This window comes from Marmota monax, unplaced genomic scaffold, assembly GCF_021218885.2.
Source record: "Marmota monax isolate L192 unplaced genomic scaffold, Marmota_monax_Labrador192_F-V1.1 WCK01_AAM20220418_F8-fsc00227, whole genome shotgun sequence".
Classification (NCBI taxonomy): Eukaryota; Metazoa; Chordata; class Mammalia; order Rodentia; family Sciuridae; genus Marmota; species Marmota monax.
Genome location: NW_026695208.1, coordinates 442,027 through 462,815, shown reverse-complemented (window position 1 = coordinate 462,815; position 20,789 = coordinate 442,027). Strand labels below are relative to the sequence as shown.

At 37.1% G+C, this 20,789-nt stretch overlaps 1 protein-coding gene across 6 annotated transcripts in view; it reads left to right on the top strand.

The window, feature by feature from the left end:
* Filip1 (filamin A interacting protein 1) overlaps nt 1–20,789 on the top strand; it is a 174,086-nt gene that overhangs the window by 66,172 nt on the left and 87,125 nt on the right. For 4 of the 6 annotated variants that reach the window (XM_046430427.2, XM_058574527.1, XM_058574526.1 and 1 more), the window contains one exon: nt 17,537–17,818. In XM_046430427.2, the coding sequence (XP_046286383.1) occupies nt 17,543–17,818 (276 nt within the window). In that variant the 5' untranslated portion in view covers nt 17,537–17,542. Of the gene's footprint in view, nt 1–10,110; nt 10,496–17,536; nt 17,819–20,789 lie in introns of those variants that run through there. The other 2 variants (XM_058574525.1, XM_058574529.1) reach the window with 2 other exon arrangements.

The following is a 20,789-nucleotide window of genomic DNA, read 5'->3' as shown; positions in this document are numbered from 1 at the left end:
AAAAGTTCTCTATAGGTTTAATGCAATGCCAATCAAAATCCCAATGGCATTTCTTGTAGAAATAGAGAAAGCAATCATGAAATTCATATGGAAAAATAAAAGACCCAGAATAGCAAAAACAATGCTAAGCAAGAAGTGTGAATCAGGCGGTATAGCGATACCAGACTTCAAACTATACTACAGAGCAATAGTAACAAAAACAGCATGGTACTGGTACCAAAACAGGCGTGTGGACCAATGGTACAGAATAGAGGACACAGAAACCAATCCACAAAACTACAACTATCTTATATTTGATAAAGGGGCTAAAAGCATGCAATGGAGGAAGGATAGCATCTTCAACAAATGGTGCTGGGAAAACTGGAAATCCATATGCAACAAAATGAAACTGAATCCCTTTCTCTCGCCATGCACAAAAGTGAATTCAAAATGGATCAAGGAACTTGATATCAAATCAGAGACGCGCCGTCTGATAGAAGAAAAAGTTGGCCACGATCTACAGTCGGTGGGGTCGGGCTCCAAATTCCTCAATAGGACACCCATAGCACAAAAGTTAATAACTAGAATCAACAAATGGGACTTACTCAAACTAAGAAGTTTTTTCTCAGCAAAAGAAACAATAAGAGAGGTAAATAGGGAGCCTACATCCTGGGAACAAATCTTTACTCCTCACACTTCAGATAGAGCCCTAATATCCAGAGTATACAAAGAACTCAAAAAATTAGACAATAAGAGAACAAACAACCCAATCAACAAATGGGCCAAGGACCTGAACAGACACTTCACAGAGGAGGACATACAGTCAATCAACAAGTACATGAAAAAATGCTCAACATCTCTAGCTGTCAGAGAAATGCAAATCAAAACCACCCTAAGATACCATCTCACTCCAGTAAGATTGGCAGCCATTAGGAAGTCAAACAACAACAAGTGCTGGCGAGGATGTGGGGAAAAGGGTACACTTGTACATTGCTGGTGGGACTGCAGATTGGTGCAGCCAATTTGGAAAGCAGTATGGAGAGTTCTTGGAAAGCTGGGAATGGAGCCACCATTTGACCCAGCTATTCCCCTTCTTGGTCTATTCCCTAAAGACCTAAAAAGAGCATGCTACAGGGACACTGCTACATCGATGTTCATAGCAGCACAGTTCACAATAGCAAGACTGTGGAACCAACCTAGATGCCCTTCAATAGACGAATGGATAAAAAAAATGTGGCATTTATACACAATGGAGTATTACTCTGCATTAAAAAATGACAAAATCATAGAATTTACAGGGAAATGGATGGCATTAGAGCAGATTATGCTAAGTGAAGCTAGCCAATCCCTAAAAAACAAATGCCAAATGTCTTCTTTGATATAAGGAAAGTAACTAAGAACAGAGTAGGGACGAAGAACAGGAGAAGAAGATTAACATTTAACAGGGATGAGAGGTGGGAGGGAAAGGGAGAGAGAAGGTAAATTGCACGGTAATGGAAGGAGACCCTCAGGGTTATACAGTGGAGGGGGTAGAGAGAGAGGAGGGGAGGGGAGGGGAGAGGTGGGGAGGGGGGAGGGTGGATGATGGGAAAGGCAGCGGAGCACAACAGACACTAGTATGGCAATTTGTAAATCAATGGATGTGTAACTGATGTGAATCTGCAATCTGTGTATGGGGTGAAGGTGGGAGTTCATAACCCACTAGAATCAAAGTGTGGAATATGATATGTCAAGAAATTTGTAATGTTTTGAACAACCCACAATAAAAAATTTAAAAAAAAAAAAAAAAAAAAAAAAAAAAAAAGATCTTACTAGGTTTTGCAGTTCCCCCTACAATTTATCTTCTCAGCTGGAACTATTTCAACTGAGAAGACCATGGACTGGGAAGACCACGATGACACAAATCACCCGTACTCTTTTTCTTTATTGAATATCAGGTACTTTGAAATCACTCAATAAGTAGACATTGAATGAAAATAGTAAAGCAGATCTTGGAAGTGATTACATCAATTCTGTCTTCAAACTTACTTTTGAGCAATTAATTAATTTTTGGTAGTGAGGATGGAACCCATAGGCATTTTAAGGCTGAGCTACATCCCAGTCCTTTTTATTTTATTTTATTTTTTTTTGGTACCAGGGATTTAAACCCAGGGGCACTCAACCACTGAGTCACATCCGTACCCCGCTTTATTTTCTATTTTGAGACAAGATCTTGCTAAGTTGCTTAAGGCCTCACTAAGTTGCTAAGGCTGGCCTCAAACCCATAATCCTTTTGCTTCAGCCTCCTGAGTTGCTGGGATTACAGGTGTGCGCCACCACACCTGGCTTTACTTTTCACTTAGAGACAGGGTTTTGCTTAGTTGCTTAAGGCCTCACTAAGTTGCTGTGGCTGACTGAGAACTTGTGATCTTCCTACCTCAGCCTGAGTTGCTGGGAATACAGGTTGGTTCCACTGTGCCAGGCTTGAGTAATAAATTTTAAAGTGACAAAGAAAGGCTTATTCTAAACTTTATTGTTCAATGATACATTTGTATGTGGAGTATGACACTTATAAATATAGGTAACAAAACTAATAGAAACAGTGGGACTGTTCTGGTCAAATCTAAACAACTGTCAAACACAATGTATAATTAGTTTATATTCCATGTGAAATCTAAAGAGAAATAGAAAACCCCTCACTGTGTAGTTTTGACTAGGACTTTGGTTCAAGCAAAATCTTGCTATTGATAATACTTAGAAGGAAGACTTTATTTTCACACAATTCATGTATATCCTTATCTTTATCACAGGCAATGTATGAGATATTTGAAAAGTATTCCAGGCTGGGGGATATAGTTCAGTTGGTAGAGTGCTTGCTTTGTATACACAATGCCCTGGGTTCAATCCCCAGCACCATAAATAAATAAATAAATAAATAATCTTAAAAAGTATTCCACTTATGTTCTGAGGTTTTGATTTTTTAAGGGGGGGGGTTATGTTTCTTCTTATACTCCTACCAGTCATGGAGTACATCCCCTTAGAACACAGATGTAGAGAAGATGGGGTGTTTAGGCCTGTTACCTTAGTTGGCCCAGGATTCCCAAACCACAGGGTGATTCTCTGCCTAGGACAGCTGGCTATGTCTGATGTGGGGAAAGCCCTTTGTTTGCAGGCTAGGCCACACCCCACTGGTTTGTCAGCTGCCTGGTAAATCTTTGTCCCTGGCCACAAGTGTCATCAGAAGAGAGAATATGGATGACTGAAGGCAAACACTTAAGCACTCCGAGAAAAGCAATTCTCAATTTGTGTCCTGTGGCTGGTGAGTCATGCTAGTACACGAAGGACAGAGGTGGACAGAAATCAAGGGGGAAGATGGGAAGGGGAAACCCTCCCTAGTGACAAATTTGGAAAATGCTCACTTTGGGCATTTTGGTTGGCTTGAAGGGCAGCTGATGAAAATAAAATGTCAACAAAATAAGAAGGTAGTATTGAATTACTGGGAAAGTATTTTTTCTCATGGCTACATGAGAAACAGACTTTACTATTTATGTACATCTTAATTTTTAGACATTAAAAAATTATAGGAACGTAGCCAAAATTAAAAATAACCTGTGTTTTGTACTTTCTTGATGTGTAACTATAGAACATTCCTTGACCTTCCTCTGCCCTCACTTAGTTACTATTTAGTTACTATGGCTACCACCAAAACTCACTTTTTTTTGTCCCCCTGATATGGAAGGATAACAGTGCCACACGAAGGACAAGCTGAAGGCTGAAAATGCAAACTCAGAATGTAGTCTTACACGGTGAAAGTTGCCTAGTTAACCCACTGCATTTTGTGATTCACATACTTATTAATTTGCTGCACTGGTCCTCCATTTTGAACTTATCCCCCTAAGTCCTCCTCTGGTCACCAGACAGCTGTGTGCCTTTTGTTTATGCTCCTTTGTGGGCCTGGAAGAAGCTTACTCCCTCCCCTAGGGGTCAGCTGCAGTACCACTACTGGAGAAATATTGGTTCTCAAAGTTGGCATCTTTGTTGTAATCTACAGTATTTTGTCTTCCCATATTTCTAATTTTTTTTTTTCATCTGAAGAATGATTCAGAATCAGATCTAGTTAATTCTCAGATATGAGACTGCTATTAAAGCATGCCCAAGCTTACTTTATTTTAAAGAAGGTTTTAAATGCTTCTCTGGTTTTAAATTTAGAAATATATAACTTATTACATGAAAAGTCACTGAGGTGTAAGTTTCTACTGTATTAATATATAAAAATTCTTAAATGCTTATTATTATATGTTATACACATAATATTTTTATTATAGTTATTTTTCCCTCTTTTTGGATATGATTTCTTGTATACTTAAAATATTATGAGGTTGGCATAACACTTATCGTTTATAAATAGATGTAAATATATTGGGATAAATGATTACATATTTTATTGATGGATTGAACTTGCAAAAGTATTAAAGACCATTGTCTTGGACAACGCTTGAGGGGAACAACATTTTTTATTCTTTTGTGTGTCTTGTGCCCACTGCAGTGCTTGTTATACAGTATGGTGGTACACATAAATAATTTGTGGAATTAAACATAAGCCATCATTTTCAGAGAAAGCCTGGGCATTAATAATAAAAGAGAAGCATATTATTGCCTTGTCTTTATTTCTATCTAAACTATTATAGAACAGCCATTCACCTTTCTGCCTTGGCCCCAAGGAGTGTCCATTTGGCCCTCCAGACACTGTCCTGTGCCTGAACTGGCTTGAAGATCTGCTGAGGCCTCTGTCACTTCTTCTGATTCTAACAGTGATCATGGAGAAGTCCCCCAACCTTCTCCCTGTCTCCTGAGTTGCCGGTTCTCAAAGCAAGGCCCCTCTCCTTACCCAGTCTTTCCTCATACCCATTTGCATTTATACCTTTATTATTTATTGTTCTATTTATGCTCTCTGTAGGCCTCACCTTGGAGGCATGCCTGTGGAGGCATTCCAAGGAACACATTCCCTTCTATGTGCAATATTCCTTCACCTCTTAGAAAGTGACAATGTCCTTAGATGGAGTTTGTGGACAGACTACAGCTTTTTCTTTTTGGACAATTCCTTTCCAGGAAATTTCTTTAACCAACCTGCACACAGTCAGCCTTCTGCCTCTCCCACTTCCTGTGTATTTCTGTTTGCCATCCAGGCTTGTTCAGACTGGACCCAAACTCAAATGGTTACAGAGGATAGGTAGGTAATGAACAGGCGAGGCTGAAAGAGCAGTTACCTATTAAATCCTTAGAAACTAAATATATCTCTTTGGTTTTTTTTTTTTTTTTGAAACATAAAACCTTCTTAGGTGCAGTTTTTGCTTTTCCTCTTAGGTACAGATAACAACATTCATACTATAAGAAAAACAGTGCAAATATAGTAATAAATACATGGAAATTCAGTTATGGTCTCAGTGAAAAGAAGCTATAGAAAGAGGTAAGGACTGTGCTGTACTAGTAGTAAACGCTGCATCTAAATGTGTGAGCCACTATTCTACTCCAGCTAAATGGTACTGCACAGGATCATGGGCCCAGTGGTACCATCATCTGATATTCTCAACAAAATCTGAAAATCTAGATTGTGAAATCTGATTTTTAAAAATCTCATTGAACACACCTGCATGTATACACACACACACACACAAACACACACTATCTGCAAAGAGGTTTTGGTTTGTAGGGCATCATTTTGCAGCCCATAAATCTAAGCCTTTAAACAGGGACCCTGCTGGAAAATGAATTGAAAATGTGGCACATAATCAGTTCATGTAAATAGCTACAGTTAATGTAATTTTCATCCAGCCCAAATGTTTCTAGTTCAGTTACGGAAAGGACAGAGAGTTGCTGGCTAAAACAGGTAGATATTCTAGGGCTTCTTTGCAGTTTTCTAGAACTTAGTCTTACCTTGTCCTAGAAGGTTGTTTTTGTGATACCAGAACCCAGAGCATCATCATCACCTGGGAACTTTCTAGGACTATAGTTTTTCAGGCCCGACTCCAGCCCCACATCCTCTTGGGCCGGGGAGATTCCATGTTAACAAGCTTTTTGGTTGATTCTGATGTTCAGTGAAGTTGCAGCAACTCTGCCCCAGGCTTTTCAGAGGAGGCTTTTATACCTGAGCCCTGGGAAGATGTTTAACCCTGGTTCTCCTACTTCCCTACTCCCAACTCCAGGCTTTAAGATCAAAATATGTCCTAATATGTGGTCCAGTGTGACTCTCCAAGGAAGGACTAATGGACTAAGACTCAAAAGAGAAAGTTGGCAGCCAGCTGTGGTGGTGCATGCCTCTAATCCCAGTGGCTCGGGAGGCTGAGGTCGGAGGATTGTGAATAGAAGCCAGCCTCAGCAAAAGGGAGGCACTAAGCAACTCAGTGAGACCCTGTCTCTAAATAAGATACAAAATAAGGCTGGTGATGTGGCTCAGTGGTCATGTACCCCTGAGTTCAATCCCTGGTACCATAAAGAAAAAAAAAAGGAAGTTGGCACCTAATAGAGCAAAGGGCATTTGTGAACTAAGGACCTTGAAAGGGAAGAGGAGGAAAAAACATGTCTCTGTATTTCTTCTTGCCCTCCCTCCCCCAGAGCTTGTTTTATGTTGGAGAAAGGTCAGAAGTACTATCTTTGTCTTACTTTCAACCCTGCCTATTAAACATGGCTACTTCTGCTATAATTTCAAAAATGTTCTAGATTTAATAAACACTTTGAGGAATACAGAATTAGGGTAGTGACACTGCTATGCAATTTAAATTAACCAACTGGATTTCTTAACTCCATCCTGAGGTTCTGGAAGGGAGGCATGTTCAAAGATACGTGGGGGCCATTTTGGGGTTTGGTGTACACTTCAGGGAAGTGGGAAGGCCTTTTTATTTACATAATTTCAGTGAAAGGCATAAGAGATGAGCATATATGGGAAAACAGTTGAGGTGCCTAAAAAAGGGAGGTGAAGAGGACAGAGAAAGCACTGAAGAGTTGTGGAGCAGAGGACCCCTGCATCATGGCCTCTTATCAAAAGCCCTTCCTCCACCTTGGCTGAGAGACACTGTACAGCAGCTTCATTATTGGAAAGTCCCTGAGCTCTGGTTGCCTCTTCCCCACATGAGTATTATTTCTTGCTTTTCTTTTACAAAGCCAGAGCAGGAAGAATAGTGATGAGATTTAAAGAAAAACTTTACATGCATGGCCTCAAAGTCCTCTGGTACTTTCTGGTTAATACAACTGTAGCCAGTATTGTATTTCAAAGTTAAGACACCATAAAACTCACAGGTACAGTTCTAGCACTTGATTTCTTTATGGATGAATTCAGCTGTGCTCTAAATTTTTCTTAATCCTTCTCTAGTCTTCCCTCCTACCCCAGCCTGAGAGAACTTAATATTTCTTGGTAAATTCAGTATTATCTGGTACCATTCAATATGCACTACTTAATCCTAGACCAAATCAAAATTCCATTTCAGTCTTTCCCTCCTCTCAAACTCTCCTCCTCCATATTCAGGGTATCACACAAACCCTGGTTGGGTGGTGAGGGGTGGGAGAGAAGCTTGCTAATGTGATTAGCCTGGTAGAAAGAAGTAAGGAACATGCCCAGTATCTGGTTTAGATTGGCTTTTCTGCTGTTATCAGGACTGGCTACATAATTAAGAGGACCCTGTGCAAAATGAAAATGTAGTACTCCTTGTTCAAAAATAATGACAAATTGCAAGACAGCAATAGCAGTAAGTAAGAGCAATAGCATGAGTAGCAGCAATAGCAGCAATAGCATGAGTAAGACAGATTCACACTCTAGCCCTGTACAAAAGAGTTCCTTTTTTCTCCATATCCTCACCAGCATTTATTACTATTTGTATTTTTGAGGATTACCGTTCTGACTGGAGTTAGATGGAATCTCAATGTGGTCTTGATTTACATTTCTCTGATAGCTACAGATGTTGAACATTTTTTTAAATAGTTGTTAGCAACTTGTACTTCTTTTGAGAAGCGTCTGTTTAGTTCATATACCTATTATTATTATTATTATTTTCCAGAACTGGGGATTGAACCCAGGACTTGGTGAATTCAAGGCAAATGCTTTGCCACTGAGCTACATCCCAGCCTTCATCTACCTATTTATTGAATGAAGAAACCAGTCTCTCAATATAGTATCATAGTGATAAATGTCTTTAAACATCAGATATATATATATATATATATATATATATATATATATATATATATATATATATATATATATATTTTGGACAGTCATATGGTTTCAGGTGTATTAAAATATGTATTTTAATAGGTTTATAATCCTCTTTTCTTGGTCTGTAAAGTTGCTCTGTTCTGTTTTCAGTTTAAGCTCCCTGTTCTTTGCTCTAATCTAAATCAAGGACTGCTCAGGGACAATTAGAAAAAGACAGAAGTCAGAAGGAGTTCAAAACAGATTCAATCTGACTCTACACATTACAACTGACTTTTTCTTTTATGTTAAGAAATGACCTAGGGATTTGAAAGGAAAGGCATTTACAGGACACCTGAACACAGTTGACATGTGGCAGGCAATTAGAACACATGAAATCATCATCAGCACACAGATGGGGTGAGCTGTGCAGGATTTCATTTTTCTCCCTTGTCAGCATGAGCCAGTGATATCTGCCATACTCCTGCCTGTCTTTCTCTTGTTGAGGCTAACATTGACTACTAATTGGAATTTGCTACATGTTTCTTGAAAATGCAGTAAAATCATTTCAGAATATTTTGTATATAAAGTCAAACTTTTTTTTTCTAATAGGAAATTTGCACAGCTGGCTTAATAGAATAATTAGCTAATCTACAAACTGGAGTTTTTCTTAATTGGACTAATTTTTAAAAAGTTTCAACTCCTATCCAGTTGTCATAACAATTGTTCTGTTTCTGGAGTCTCAGTGACTTTTTTCAATTCAAAATGTCAAAAGTCAAGGCTGTGAGGGCAAAGTTACATTTCAGTCCTTTGAAAACCTCATATACTACATAGCATCAAGGCAGTCTGAAGGAAGTGGAGGGAGAAGAGGATGTGCCCTTAAAAGAATAGGGTATTACACAAGTAGAAATTAGACAAAAATAGTCTTCTGGAATAGTAGGATTTTCTACCAGTTATTGTTTTAGAGGCTGTATGGGAGATGTATATCCTGTGACCACAATTTTTTCAGCCCTATGAAAGAGGAGCTGTGAATTCATTTGTATTGCAGTACTCCTGATCTGGTGACAGAAACTTTCATTCATACTTTGCCTTGCACAGGGACAATCCAGGCAGCCCTGTTCTAGTTCATGCTTTCTCAGGTACTAACCTTATTATTTGTGCACATGACCACATCTCTGTAAGCTTCGCTTTCCTTATCTTTATATGGAGAATAAAGATAGTATCTGTTTTACTGGGTGGACATCAGCATTTCATCAGAAGTAATATGTGCCAAGTACTTAACCCATGGCTCAGTGCATAATAATCTTTTCAATAAACGTCAGATATTATTGTTATTGTTGGATTTGAAAACAAAGATAATTTAAAAATTTTTTTTAGTTGTAGATGAACACAATACCTTTATTTTATTTATATATTTGTATATGGTGCTAAGGATGGAACCCAGGGACTCCCTCATGCTAGGTAAGTGCTCTACCACTGAACCAGAAGATAATTTTTAAGAATAATTTAACAAATGTAGATAACTGAGATAAAGCCTAATGTGCTTGCCTCTTAGGCTACAAATAGGCCTGTTTTTTCAGTGACTGGGAAATGACTGATCCTTATCCAATTCTGAGACTTGGACTTTTTAGGAGTGATGAAATACAGGAAGAAATTCTATTTCTGGCTAAATAGGGAACCAGCAGTTTTCTAGATGTTTATCAACTTTAATTAAGATAAATGGTAACATTCTCTTTGCTTCAGAGAATTCATAATAGTACTGTACTATTAAAAATTATATTGGTAAAGTAGGAAAAATGTAGGTAAAATTTTCTAGAAAGCTAAAGAGTTATCATAATCAGTTCAATTTAAGGGCATTATTCTTTTTACATAGTCTGTGATTATTGATTATATATTAATATATACTATATAGTGGAACAGTGACATCAGAATTACAATAATAAGATAGAGTAAACATATTTAGAAATGTATATGATTAGTGAACTCCCAAGAAACTTATCAAGACCCTGTCTCAAAATAAAAACTAAAAAGGGCTGGGGATATAGTGATAAAGTGCACCTGGATTCAATCTCTAGTACCAGAAATAACAACAACAAAAAAAGTATTTGAGGTTCAAGAATGGAACATCAATGTATAAAATGCCAGATAAATGTCATATGTCATCACCACATGTAGCACTATGTTACTAAATATTAAATGTCCTTCTTTTTTTATATAATTAACAGCAGATTTGTTTCTTTGAAGGAAGCAATGAACAAATAAAAAAACCAAAACCCCATGTAATAGATATTGGCAATGAAAATTAAGAGGTGAAATGTGATGCACAGGCTGCAGGGGATCAGCTCCTTAAGGCAGGTATGTGCCCAGGAAATAAGGAGTCTCCTAGGGAGACTCAGGTCATAGTCCCAATTGTTCCATTGACTAGCTGTGTGACTCTGAACTCGGTTTCCTCAGTTTTAAAGTGGTAAAGGTGAAGATACTTACACACTAGATATTTTAGGGAGACAAAATAGAACTCTGTTCCTATGAAACGTCATTTATATTCTAGATGGATCTGTTCAAGAACCATATCAGACACTATATAATTGCCAAATGGGTGGTACAAATTAATTGTGTTACAGGAATTTAGCAGAGGAAGAAGTCAGCAAGAGTTGCAGTGGGGAAAGAAGGTTTTGAAGGTTTTGTAAAGGGCCGTGAGGAGGGATGCTGATGATGCTTCTACATGGACCACACATGTCAGGCACAGTGACAAGGATGTGGTATAAGAAGTTCCAGCTTCAAGTTGGGAGAACCTGGTTTGAATCTTGCTGCAACCAGTTAGCCTCTGTAACCTGGGGCATCTTGGTTACCCTGTTGCACAGTGGAGCTGATACCTCTCTAGCTTGAGGGTAGTTAGGAAAATTAGAGTTATTTGTATCTTGATGATTTTATACACTGCCAGTACTTAGGTGTCCAAGTTGGTATTCACACGTGTATTTACTCTTTATTCTCCCAAACTGTGTCAATATCTCTCATCTGTTGTCATTTACATTCCTATTTTCTCTGTCTTCTTTTGCTTCTTTATTGTTATTTTAGTGTTTCAGGAGAGAGTAGAAATAAATGCAAGTATTTAATACACATATTTATGGCAAACTGCATTGTTACTTTAGTAGAAATTTTATTTTTTAGCATTAGGAATTTCTCCAAATATTATTAATTGCTTTTGACATCTGTTAACAAGCAATGTACCTAAGTATTTCCTGATTCTAGTTATATTTTCATTTATATTTTATCGCAAGTCACAGATTCTATAAGCCTATGTTCCAATATACAAAATGTTATAAATTCAAATAATCAAAAACTGTCTATTAGTTGGTATTTTGATGATAGGAAAAGTCTTATTACTTCCTTTGAAGGAGATTATGTTGAAGCAGTAATGATTATATAAGCAAGTATGAAAGTGCCAACTAATAAATACAAACAATAAGTAAATGCATTAAATTGCTGAAGAAGGAAGAAGAACTGGTACTTGTCGGAAAAGTCAGAGGAGATGTAAATAATGTAGGCGTGAAATGGGTTATTTTAGAAAAGAAATTCATGAACATAGATATGAAAATAAAATATAGCAGACATAATTTGTAGCCAGTGAATAGACAAGAATGCCACTGTGGGCTGGGGCTGGGGCTCAGTGGTAGAGCACTTGCCTAGCCTGTGTGAGGTACTGGGTTTGATCCACTGCATATAAATAAATAAATAAAATAAAGATCCATCAACAACTAATAAAAATATTTTTTAAAAAAGAATGGCAAGTGTATGGGAAGTACTGGGAGAGAAGACTGGGAATACAATTTTTCTGGAAATGGAGGATCTTGAATATAGGCTATGGCTGATGCAAGGGAAAGCAAAGGGCTGCTAGCTGCAGATGACATTATGATGTAAGAGCTAATCAATCTGGAGAATTTTGTCAAAATGTTTAAGACAGGTCACCCTCCTTCATTATTCAAGGTTTAAAACTCAAACTTGACACTTTTTCAGACTCAGGTATGCTCATGATTTCAACATACCTTTATTTCAGGTGTTTTTTTTTTTTTTTTTTTTTAATTTCAGGGCAGTTTCTGTTTTCATTAGTGTTTTCACTACTGTAATCAAAAGACCTGACAAGAACAATTGCAGGAGAAAAAGGTTTATTTAGGGATCATGGTTTCAGAGGTGTCAATTTATTTTAAATAGCTGGCTCCATTCTTCAGAGCCCAAAATGAGGTAGAAAGTCATGGAGGAAGAGTGTCGCAGAGGAAATCAGCACACATGATGATCAGGAAGCAGAGAGACATGCCATCCACCATATACAAAATATATACCCCAAAGGCACACTCCCAGTGACCCACCTTCTCCAGCCACATCCTACCCACCTTCAGTCACCACTCAGTTAATCTCATCAGGGGACTAATTCACTGATTGGGTTAAGGCTCTTATAGCCCAATCATTTCATCTCTAAACCTTTCTGCGTTGTCTCCCAATGAGTTTTTGGGGGACATCTCACATCCAAATCAAAACAATTTCCCTGTCCTATTTTCTTGTTCCTTTTTTTTCTGGAAAACTTTTTTTGGTCTGCTGATATCATCCTTGAAGGATATTAAAAAGAACTTTATAAAATATTTTTCGCCATAGTTTTAAGCTCGGGTAGAATAATATTTTTCTTTTTTGCCACAGTTATAATATTTTCTTTGGCTTTTTTTATTACAACATGACTGCAGTGACTCCAAGAGAATCCTCTTTCTTGAATTCTAAAATTTTGTGAGGTTATTTAAAAGAATTTTCAATTTGTCTGGCTACATCTGCCTTAGTAGAATAAAAATATTTTAAATAAGAAAAAACCTGGTTATTTTGAGGATTTAACGAATGTAGATAATGAAAAGTAAAAAATCATTTAATATGACTTGTTACATAAGTAGAATGAAGAGAAGTAGAGAAAATTGTAAAAATTTTCCAGATTTAGAGGCAAACCTGGGAATCTATCTGAAGAGTACATGCTGTTAGAATAAGTGATACTCTCATGAGAAACGTCTGAACATTTCATGATTTTGGATATCTGTGAGCAGATTTGACCAAGTAAATAAGATCCACACAAGAAGTAATCTGGAATTGATAAAGAATAAACTAGTTGATTTGATTTGTCTTTTTCATGTTAAAATTCATGGATGACATAAAACTAGAATAGATGTTTTCTTTTGCCTTTAGTTTTGTGTGCTTTGGGTATTGTCATTATTCTTAAAAGAAAGAATGCAGACAGTTCTGTAGTGATGTTCTAGAGGGCCCCCTTGCCACGGACCTTTTGCCAGGCCACACTGTAAAATACAGGTTTTTTTTCTGTAATTATGTACTTTGTTCTTTACTACGCAATAGACTTTTTCCTTATAATTCTATAAAGTAATTTTTGGGGGAGGGTACTGGGGATTGAACTTAGGGGCACTTGACCACTAAGCCACATCCCCAACTCTGTTTTTTAATGTTTTATTTAGAGATTTATTTATACTGGGCAAAGGGTAGGGAGGGTAGAGAGGGTGCATGGGTGCAGGAAATATGGTGGAATGAGATGGGCATCCTAGGTACATGTATGACTGTACATATGGTGCAACGCTACATCGTGTACAACCATAGAAATGTAAAGTTGTGCTGCAATTGTGTACAATGAATCAAAATGCATTCTGTTGTCATATATACCTAATTAAAATAAATTGATTAATTAAAAAAACCTAATTTATGCAGAAAAGTGTTTTAGTGGTGGTGGGGAGAGGAATATTTTGACTAATGTTGAATCATAACAGGACAAGACAAACATGACATGGGCAAGGGCAAGAGTGAGAAAGCAAGGAAAAGTTCAAGGTTAAGATCTGTAGGAGTCAAGGAAGCATGGACATGAAATTGCTGTAGATGTTTTCCTTTCCTTTTCTTTTTACTTATTCAAATGCTCTAGTATTACTTATTCATTCAACATAAATTAATCCAAATCTTTATTTTTTTTTATTCCTGTCACATTACTTACCTGATAGTATGCTCTCACTGTCCAATGTGTGGGAGGAAAGGGTAATGAAGAAGAGATGGTCATAGATAAAAAGAGGATGCTCAGAATAACATTTGGTCTTCCCTTTCTTCCCAATCCAGTCAGCAAATTCCAGGCAGAGCATTGCTGACTGATTACTAAGAGAGAGTCAATATATTTCACGAACTATGCTAACTAATTCACTTATGTAAGAAGAGACTATACGGCCCAAATAACATCAATTTTAAAAAGCTACAAAACCTGATATGAACCGTCAGTTCATTGTGCTTTTTCTTGAGGAGAACTTTTTTCAAAGGATATAACCTGTGATGAAGCAAAAGTATTCTTGGATTCTTCCAGAAAGTTTGTTATCTTCATGTCCTAAACTTGCAACCATGCCTTCCACTATTAGGAAGCCTATGGAGTTCCAGATGCCTGTCCTGCACCTGCCTGCTAACCCTCTAAGCATGGTGGATAGAATTTCACTAATTCTGATTAAATGTTTATGATTGTTCAACTTTGGGGCTTTTAACATAGTAAGTTTGTCATGGTCCCTGTTCAGACTTTGCATCCTGTTTTAATAACCTGTACCCTTAATAACTGGCTAGGTTGATTGTGAGGAAGTTTTTTTAATGACTCATCATTTTACAATTCTATAGCAGGTTAATGGTTTTAGAAAATGTTCTTTTACTTAGTAACCTAATTGCAATTGCTATAGGGATTTTGCTGGAGTGTCTATGGGGAGGTCATATGCATAGATTTCTCAAATTCTGTAGTGTGGAGTGATAAAACATTAATCCATGAGTATTTGCACATTTTTCTTGGTCCTCTATTTACCAGGTGTCCTCCCCACTTCCAGTTTGCATGTATTGAAGAACTTAGAGGAAAGCCATACAGTGAATACATTTTTTTTAGTCAGATATGAGTTCAAATCCTAGCTTTTCTATTTACTGGGAGTAGCTGGTGATCCAGGAAAAGATATATAATCTTTCTAAACCTCAATGACCTCATCCATAAACCTGAAAATAATAGCACTGACTTCCGAGGAGTTATATACATATTAAAATATGTGCTTCAGACATTGTATAACACTTAAGAAACATTGAGAACTATTAAAAATAAGAGTCTAAATTTCACTAAATGTGATACATGGAAATCCACTATTGTCTAGATATTTTGCCACTGCAAAACAGATTGAAGTGGTGTAAAATGGATATTATTGATAGCAGACTTAGACTATTGAGAAATTGTGGGGCTTTATTTCCCCCCTCAGAGATGCCAATTTTTTCCTAAAACTTTCTTGACAAGTGTGTTATCAATGAGTGCTCTTGCATGTCAGAGATAGGACAGGGATTGGTTGCTGACTTTGTCATGGAGATAAAGATAGAAGACTGTAGTCGGCTTACTATGAAAGGACTAAAATCAGTGTGTACATGCCAAAGGAAAAGTAATTAATGTGAAATTTCAGTGACACAGAAGAAAAATATTTGCTAAGACAGACTTAACGTTGTGGGTCTACCACATGAGATTTTCCACCAGCCAAAGTAAATTAATCTGGAAGGGAACAGGGAACTCAAGCTTTTAACTTGATTAGTGATATGTAATAATTAGACAATTCTAAAATGTGTAGTTTTTCTTTCTGGAAAAGCCATTAATATTATAGTATCATAAAATTTATTTTACAACATTAACTTCAGACTGAAAATTTTAGAAAGAACTAAATACAAAATTGATACTAAGTAGATTCCATTTTCTGACTGTTTGCAAATATAATTGTGTTTAGTAAATACCTATAATAGACAATTATGCATTTGTTCTTTCTTAGACGTGTCCTTATATTATGAGGCCTATAAAAGAGGACTCAGGGAGGATGAGGCACAAATACACAATATAGTCACATACAAATACTGTGCATGACTAAGGCTGTAATTAAGTTTAACCATTATCACCTCACTTCTTGTGCTTTGGGAACTCTTGTCTGGTATTTCTATTAACTCTTGACCTAAATTAAAGTTGTCCAATTAATATTTGATTCATCATCTCAAAGAGCCTGAAGATCTTATAGAGAAAATTACTTCAGATAAAAATAACTCACATGCGTTGTAGGGAATCATAATTCAGTTTGGGAAGCCATGTGTCTGAATTGTGATGTGGAATAGGTCTTGAGTTAATTTTGAAACTCTGTTTATCACCTCATTTTTTCTCATCTTCTCCTCCCCCTCCTCCTCCCTCTCTTCGCCCTTCTATCCCTCCTCTTCTACTTCCTCCTCCTTCTTCTGGCTTAAGTTAGCCCACTCTGCCCAGAAACAAGCTGTGATGAAATACAGTAGGTCTTCTCTACAGTGGTTTGGCCTCCATTATATTCTTTTTTCACCAAGGAAGCACGAAAGAGATTCTAAAATTGAGAACCAATCACTGAGTGAACCAAAAACAAGATGCCGCTTCTTCAGATTATATTACAGTAGAATAAAATAGACATTATTATTGCTGTGTGAATATATACATGACTGCATGACCAATGTGATTCTGCAACCTGTACACTCAGAAAAATAAGAAATTATATCCCATCTGATATGATATGTCAAGGTCATTGTACTGTCACGTGTAACTAATTAAAACAAATTAAAAAAATTAAAAAACCACACACAAAAAAATAAAATTAGTGTGCTGTAGAAAGTTCACACATGCATAGAAGAGTCTGTTTATTATTAGAGTTCAATCCAAAAAAAGGAACATAAATATAAATTTCAAGATTCATTGAAAGAATTGAAAATTCACTATCTGAAAGGAAACATTGCTGTGTTTATTTTTCTGTTATAAACCTAATGTTTTAAAATAATTTCCTTACATATGGCAGGGTTCATAAAAGGAATTTACTTTTAGATAGCAAAGTCCTTCATTTTATCTGGAATGAATAGTGAAAATCTTGTTTAGTTGTTCATACCACGAGTCTTAAATAAGCCCATGTGCTAAACTACTATATTTAAGGGCTTACAGAAATTTTGTAGTACAGTCCCAGGATGTTAGAACACTCTTCATGGCACTTGGAGTGATAACCTTTGAGCTCAGTATGTTTGTTGTAAAGGGGTTGGCTGGGTTCATATACCATCTATAAAGCTTAGTTCATGTTGATCATGATCGTGATCTTTTGGCCTGAGATGTTTGTCAGTTTAGAGTCATGTTTTCACTTTTTCCTGAAGACCAAGCATTTTTCTTAAGATTGTAATAACATATTCATTAAAGTGATAAGGAAGCTGTGACTGATCTGTTTTTCATCATTGTAAAGCTGCCGTATGTTTCTAAAAGTATTTTGACAAAAATATTTTTGGTGGTGATAAAAAAAAAGCTTATCTTTCTTTTTTTTAAATATGTTGTAGGTGGGAATGAGATCCCGAAACCAAGGTGGCGAAAGTTCATCTAACGGGCATATCTCCTGCCCCAAGTCCTCCATCATCAGCAATGCTGATGATAAGAGTCTCTCAGAAGATGCAAAAAAGAAGAACAAATCAAAGAGGAAGGAGGATGATGTCATGGCTTCAGGAACTGTCAAACGACACCTAAAACCATCTGGAGAAAATGAACGAAAGCCTAAGAAATCTCTGGAGTTATCCAAAGAAGATCTCATCCAGCTACTCAGCATAATGGAAGGGGAGTTGCAGGTAGAGCCAAACTTAGTCAACTATTGTTTTTAGTTTCTAAGCTATAAGAGTATAAGTCAATGGCCCTCACTGGACTCTGAGCTTCCTGGGAAAGGAGAAACATCTTCCTCGTTCATTTCCAAATCCCAGTGTGTGGCACAAGTTTTAACTGAATAACTATTTGTTCAGTGAATGATAAATGTGAAGGTCCTGATTCCAACTTCAGACTTCTCTAGAAGCAAAAAATTTCTTGATGATTTTGGTAAAAAATTAATACAGATTTTGTCACTTAGTAAGCAATTGATTAGATTATCTAATTTAGACATTGTGGTTGAAAATGTAGAAAAGCCATGATTATTAGAAGGGAGTGTTAAGATCAATGATTACTTTTGCTTTTTTTTTTTTTTTTCTGGAAGATTGAGTAAAAGAGAGCTAGAAGAAGGACCAGGGGAGAGAAAGAAGGCTTTGTTGAAATCAGTATTGCTACATATCTTTTCTCATTTTTTTGGTAACTTCAGCTTCAATTTTCTATAGTGTCATTGGGGTTGAAATGGACAACAGCAAGCAGAGCATTGCATTGTGAAGTACCTAATAGTTTCCCAAGCCTTCTCAAGTTTGTTATCTCATTTGATCGCAATAAAATATGGGTATCATTATCTATATTTTATAATTAAAGAAATGGAGATCCGGGGCTGGGGCTGTAGCTCAGTGGCAGAGCGCTTGCCTTGCATGTGTGAGGCACTGGGTTCGATTCTAGGCACCACATATAAATAAAGGTCCATTAACAACTAAAAAAATATTTTAAAAGAAAGAAAGAAACCAGAGACCTGGAGCTGAGATCTGGTTTGTCCAGACCTCATCTCAGGCCTCCAGATTTTTGGCCTGGTGATCTTTCCATTGCCTACACCCACCAACCTTATCTAGTTGCTATGAGCCAGGTCCCTCTTATTAAGTCTTCTGTTTTTAGGAATTCAGTCAGCAGTTCAGATTTTTTTTGTTTCTGAGGTCTAGACAATTGCATTTCTGGCAGTAAGGGAACAATATATATACATATATTTTAGAATAGAATGACTGTCCTTTTGTTTTTGTTAGTTTTTAGCTTACATGAGCCTCTAAGGGGACACCAACAACTGCATGAAATGAAACGCTTGGCTTACTGGTGCTGTTAGCATCAGAGAGGTAATTCACAACCTACCCTAAACTAGGATGGGCACCATTCCTGCTCTCATCTGTGTGCACATATAGATAAGGGAACCCCTGGGGTAAAGAAATCTAAAACATACAAAATTCAAGTTTGAAAAAACAAACAAACATGATTGAGTTTACCATTTATAGACTGAGGAAATTACATTTGCATTTCACAGTAAAAGATGAAATTTTCCAGAGCGCCACCATTTCTAAAAATAACTCTGCCATTCCCAGAAATGTCGTTAGTGTTTTGTTTATTAACATTCATTGTGTAGAGAGGCAGAATTACTCCTTCCTTTTAACCAGGCCCCCAAATGACAGCTATTAACTTGAGTACAAGAGAAAGGTATAACTGTTGCCTTAGAAACCTTCACAAAGCAACACTGGCTGCTCTTTTCAGCCGTGTTGGCTCTTGTGCCAGTGGCTCTGGCAGACAGTTTCCTGGAGAACTACTATGTCATGGTGGACTCCATAAGGTATTTAAAATCCATGTGGATTTTAGGTGGTGCTAGATATACAAAATATAACAGATACAGCAGGGAAATGGAGGATATTAGCTAGAAGACTCCAAAGAAATGCATTTTGCTTTTCATTCATATTTATGAATTCAGAATCCCTCCATTACTTGTATTCTTGAGTAACTAGGAATAAGTAAAAAAAAGTGTACAATATCATCTGTGGTGGAGATGGTGAAGGCAAAGAGAATTTTAAGGAATTCCATGATAAATTCATTTGCAAAGCAAATCATCTGTCACACACAGACATATGTATTTGTAAGTACAGATTTTGCAAATGCTAGATTTGTTTAAAGTGAGAGTGTTCCTATATCAAGAGCTGTAGATATCGGTTTTTTAGTAGATACTTTTCCTCTGTTAGCATTGTCACATTGGGGAGGGTGTTGTAGCTAAGAGTGGGAGGCAGTTCACATTAGCAGATGAGAGTGGGCAGGTGAAAATGTGGCAGCTATGTGCTAGATTTGCCAAAGAGATTTAAAAAAAAAAATCATCTAAAGGGCTGTTGCTAGAAAGTGAATCAGGAATATGCTTTGTGAAGTAAGTTCCCTGTTGCACAGGCTTATGGCTTGACATGTGTGGAACATTTAGTGCCATCTCACAAATCTTCAATGGCCACCTATTGCTCTTTATGGGGTGGCTGTGTGTGACTCAAATGCCCTCACTCTGCAGGTGGTATTCCAAGGTTCTATAAAACATTGGGACTATTAGGCACCTTCAAGGTGATTTATCTATTCCATCTCCTTTATTTTGGTTATGTAACTGACCCAAGGTGGCATAGCAATCTTGTTACAGTTGTTTTAGATCCAAATTCCCTGTCTCACTGTATAATGTCTTTCTCATTCTATCACTTTCACACTGGGGATGTTCAAGTGTAATTGGACTTCAGGATCTTTATATTTATTCTTGGTTTTCAGGGTTTCCTTCATGTAGATTCATAAACTCACAAACCAAAGCCATTTTATGAAAAGATGAAACTTTGTAGGTGGTAGAAATTGAAGATTTCCATCCCATAAGGGAAATGGGATGGGATCAGAGCCTTAAAGTTGTTGTGATCCAGATCCTTAAGGAAAATGGGGAAATGCAAGGATGTTACGTGGCAATGTGTGCTGGGCACTACTGGCTCTGTATTCACTACTCTATGGGTAATGTTAGCTGAAGTTGTATAACAAGGCACCTTAGAAGGACCAAAGCTACAGGTCAGTAGAAGTAGGGTGATGCAAAGAAGGAAGGACCTAGTATTGAGGAGATAACACCAAGATCAAGTCTGCCTGTAGGAGTTTTGCCTCAGA